The sequence below is a fragment of the Camellia sinensis genome, chromosome 7 (assembly GCF_055761805.1).
Source record: "Camellia sinensis isolate YWXY chromosome 7, ASM5576180v1, whole genome shotgun sequence".
Classification (NCBI taxonomy): Eukaryota; Viridiplantae; Streptophyta; class Magnoliopsida; order Ericales; family Theaceae; genus Camellia; species Camellia sinensis.
The window spans coordinates 175856278-175860706 of NC_138967.1; the positions used below are offsets into that span (position 1 = coordinate 175856278).

General features: G+C 43.7%; 1 protein-coding gene across 1 annotated transcript; it reads left to right on the top strand.

The window, feature by feature from the left end:
• The first annotated feature begins 1418 nt into the window (after nucleotides 1–1418).
• Nucleotides 1419–4065, top strand: LOC145794854 (uncharacterized). The gene is made up of 3 exons (XM_082877201.1): nucleotides 1419–1683; nucleotides 1758–2163; nucleotides 2247–4065. The coding sequence occupies exons 1-3, from the start codon at nucleotides 1435–1437 to the stop codon at nucleotides 2522–2524; spliced, it is 933 nt and encodes a 310-aa protein (XP_082733327.1). The 5' UTR covers nucleotides 1419–1434; the 3' UTR covers nucleotides 2525–4065.
• Nucleotides 4066–4429: the final 364 nt, after the last annotated feature.

The window sequence follows — 4429 nt, forward strand, 5'->3', positions numbered from 1 at the left end:
GGTCACCAGACTCTGATTGGCGAAGCTGGGCCAGGAGAATTGAAGGTCACGACGCCGAAGTATGGAAGCACCAGGGCATTGCTGAAGCAATTAGACTGTCGACTAAAATTTATGACGTGGAGAAAGGGCTGATTGCTGCTGCTGCATGCTTTTGGTCGCAGTCTAGTAACTCCCTACTCCTCAATTTTGGTATGATTTCCCCTACCATCTTAGATGTAGCTCACTTGACTGGTCTGCCAATCTTGGGCAATCCAATTCATGCTCTCCTTGAGCCTCCAAAAGTGACATTTACTTTAAACACTGACATGTGCTATACAGATTTTGCCAAAAAATACCAAGGCAAGCGTGGTTCCCCTGTCGATGACAAAGAAAGAACTGCTTTTTACTTACTTTGGCTTTGTGAGTTTCTTTTTTGTGTCCCTGGGTACAAGATCACGAAAGAATACCTCCCCCTTGCCTTGTGTATGCAAGACGGCCAACTTATGGCTTTAGCCCCTTATCTTCTTGCCACCCTTTACAAGGCCCTATTTTCCTTTGTCGACAAGAAGATTTCTGGCAACTGTGATGGCCCCTTCTGGCTCTTCCAGGCCTGGTTGTATGCCTATTTCCCTGAGGCACGACCCCTACCACCTAACACCTTGAAACCTGTTTGCCACTCCTATGTTGAGCAACTGCTCACTTATAACAGCCATTCAAAACTCACTTTCACAAATCATCTTACCATGTTTTACAACCTTCCTTCGCAGAGACCTTCCAACCTGTACATGCCATTTCAAAACTTTGAATTCTCCTCCAGTAGACTTCGCTTCCTCTTCACAGACCCTTCTGATTTACACAATGAGCAAGTCCAAGAACAAAATGAGAGTTGGAGACACATTCTCACCTGTAGACATGTCTTGGTTGGCTGTTCCATATCCTCCGCCAAGCTATCCAGCTGCAGTTTTGAGACATACTGTCCCAATCAATGGTCCAGGCAATTTGGTCTTTCCCAGGCTATCCCTTATCCTTATTTCCACCCAACCATCCATGAGGAGATTGGGTCCAGAATCCACTTGAAAGATCCTACACAAGCTGAATCCATTCTGACAGAGAACACCAAACTTTTCCAAGATTTTGGCCCCTTCTTCTTCAAACCTGCTTCGGACTGCTCGGCTGCTTTTGACCATTGGTGGGGACTTATGACTGCCATTATTTTCTGCAAGCCACTTGAAAGCTGCCTTAACGATACTTGTATTCATATTCAGGGCCGCATATCCTCGCCTTCCAAGCTTAAGGCTACAGGTATCCTTCCTTCATATACTTCATATCCCTGACTGTGTCATGCAATTTGTTTTGTTTTTTTCTCTACAACACTAACTTGTTTAACCCTTGACAGCCAAAATTGTGCCTGCTGCTGAACCATTGGTCAGGGACCAACGTAAAGGCAAGGATCCAATGGATGCAACTACTCAGACAAACACCCCCTCAGTTCCGAAATTAATGGCAGACTCTTTCGCAGCCGCGCAGACACAAGCACAGAGAGGAGCTACCACCCGTACCCCTGCTGAGACAGAGGTCACGGCGAAGAAGAGAGAAGAGCCTTCCACTGCTCCTGCTCTAAGCACAGACCTAAGTGAGTGGGATATCCCTCTCAGCCAAATGGTTGGCGAAACAACATCAAATCCTTCAGGGCAGCTCTACCAAGTAAGCCTTCACTTTACATATTTACAGCATCTGAATTTGCATTCACGCCCGACTGATCACTTACTTTTGTGCAGAGAAAAAGAAGGAGATTACTCCTTGCTGCTGCTGATGATGACGATGCTTCCACTTCTCCTCAACACATTCATCAAATTCCCAGTCCAATCAGTAATGTACCCACAGAACCCACTGTACAACCAACTCCACCACCACCTGAAGCATCGCAACAAACTTCCTTACAACCTGCTTCACAGTCTTCGCCACAGCAATCCACACAGTCTGCATCACAACATCCTTCCACTTCTCCTCAACACATTGTCCCTTCTGTCTCTAGCCCTCAACCATCACCATCCAACCCCTCCAATTCCCAAACGTCAAACAAAGAATCACAGAGGATTGAATTTGACATTTCAATCAACAGCCAATCCTCTCCAACAGATGACAACACAAAATCCCCTCAACCAGAAGTTCACCACAACCAAGGTAAATAGAAATACAAATGTTACTGTTCGTTTGGGAAAAAAAAACTTCTCTTTAAGTAACTGGTATTGTTCTCCAATTTACAGGGATGGACATAATACAGGACTCATCTCCACGACCAATGGGCGAGACAGAACTTGAAGGTCCTCATGACTTTCCCCTGCTAGCAGAACCAGAGAAACACCCTCAAGGCGCTGATGCTGCCATCTCATCAGTACCAGAAACAACTCGTCCTCATGCGACAACCACAGCTGAACAAGGCCAACCGTCTGCGTGCACGTTATCAGGACAGGTACTACCATTTCCAACCTCATCCTATTTACTCTTTATTACTTGCAAGCATATATTCTCACCAAACTATTAATGTTCACAGGTCGTCGGTCCATGCCAGGATATTTGGGCCGAAGTTTCTATTCTTCAACAAGATCTAGACGAAATATCCCCATTGCCTCAAAGGCTACATCTGTTTGATGCTGAAACTCAACAAACCTTAACCACCTTCATCAACCTCATTAACACCCCAGTTGAAGAAATCATTCTCCACAAACCTGATGAAACCTTGGCCTGTCTTTCTGCTGTTGTAAACCTCTCCCCTAATCCTTTTAACCCCATTCAACTAAAGCAATTGGCCAAGATCATCACAGAATGACCAACCCTTTCAGAGATGGTTCAGACTTGCTCGAAGGATATTCAAACCAATAAGGATTTCCTAAACGAAGCCCACACCATATCTACTTCACTCAAACTCAGCCAGCAGACCTCTGCAGCCATTCTTCAGCAACACTCAGCACTTGAACTTGAGGAAGCCAAACTCATGGCAGAACTTGCCTCTGTCCGGCAAAGAAAGGCTCATCTGCAGCAGCAACACGACCAGCTTAATCAAGAAGCAAGGATGATGCTCTCCCAAATTAGACATCGTTCTGCATCCATTCAGACAACTAAAGCTGAGTTGGACCAAGCCCAAGCCATGCTAGCAGATGCTCAATCAGAGTGGGGTGTTCTAGGCGTTCTGTTCCCCAAATCCTAGGCTAGTTTATATATGTATTCTTTTGTATTGCACACCTAGGAATGATTTGGAAAGGTAGGAATGATTGCCTTTTTAATGATAAGATTGTTGATGGGCCTGAATTGGCTGAGATGGTGAAAGTGAGGGTTGCACTTTGCTGTAAGCAACGTTATAGAGGCCTACAGTATTCAGTGGACGACATATATTGTATTCTGGATAGTATCAAAGTCTCATTTAGGGGGTGGTGTTTGGTGTTTTTTGAAACTGGGGTGCAGGAGTTTGGTCAAGCTGTGGTATGCAGGATTTTGGTCAGTCTGTGGTATTACCATATCTTCTTGGTGGCTACTTTTGCTCTGCTGTGCTTCAATGTTGCTATGCTTTGCCTTATTTTTGGCTTGTTGCTCTGGCTTAGTTTATGGGGTCAAGCATGCTCATTTCTGGTTGCTGCTCTGCTGTGCTTCAAATCTGCTCTGCTATATATGTACTCTGCTGCTGCTATATGGGATCAACGAATAGGCTTAAGTCTGCTGCTGCATATTGGCCTTTTTGCAATTGTTTGAATGATGTTTTGGTGTGCTGTATTGGAAGTCTGCTGTTGGATTGGGGAAAGTTATTGGAGGTCTGCTGCGGGCCTTGTTGTAATTGTTGGTCTGCTGCTGTACTAATTTTTTTTTTTTGGAGGTTGAAGGATCAGGCTCAAGTCTCAATGGAGGTTGAAGGTTCAGGCTCAAGTCTCAATGGTGGCTGTATGGTCTGAAGTTTGTTCATGCTGCCTTGGAGTTTCATCTGGTTGCCCTGTTATGTGGTTTTGTGAGGATGGGCTTGGAGTTACATTGTTATTGTTTTCCTTCTGTTTTTGTTTCTCTTCGTTGGTCTCCAACCTCCTCTTTGTTGATGTATCATTGACACCTTATATGTGCTTTTCCATCAATACAATTTTTTGTTTTGCTGAACAAAAAAAAAAAATTGAATATCAATACTCTGTGTTTTTAATGGTCTGTTGTATGGTTGTTTTTATTTTTTGTGCAATTTTTCACCGTTTGTGCATTTTTATGAAGTAATCAATTCCCCTTCAAAGTGCATTATAGTCACCGCTATTTGTTTGTTCTGTGGGCTTTTTTTTGCTTTGTTTTGGACAAAATCATGGCATTAAAAAAAATCGAACAAACATAATTCATGTGGTAAAAGCGAACAAACATTACTACTTTCAACTTGCATTGTTTGTTGGACAAATATCACATTGCACTGGACAAACATTAGTAT

Excerpts from the sequence above, each read along its gene's own strand:
- LOC145794854 (XM_082877201.1), top strand. The coding sequence starts at position 1,435 with ATGGATGCAACTACTCAGACAAACACCCCCTCAGTTCCGAAATTAATG. Across the intron at positions 1,684-1,757 it reads CTTCAGGGCAGCTCTACCAA|AGAAAAAGAAGGAGATTACT; the intron begins GTAAGCCTTCAC and ends ACTTTTGTGCAG. Across the intron at positions 2,164-2,246 it reads AGAAGTTCACCACAACCAAG|GGATGGACATAATACAGGAC; the intron begins GTAAATAGAAAT and ends TCCAATTTACAG.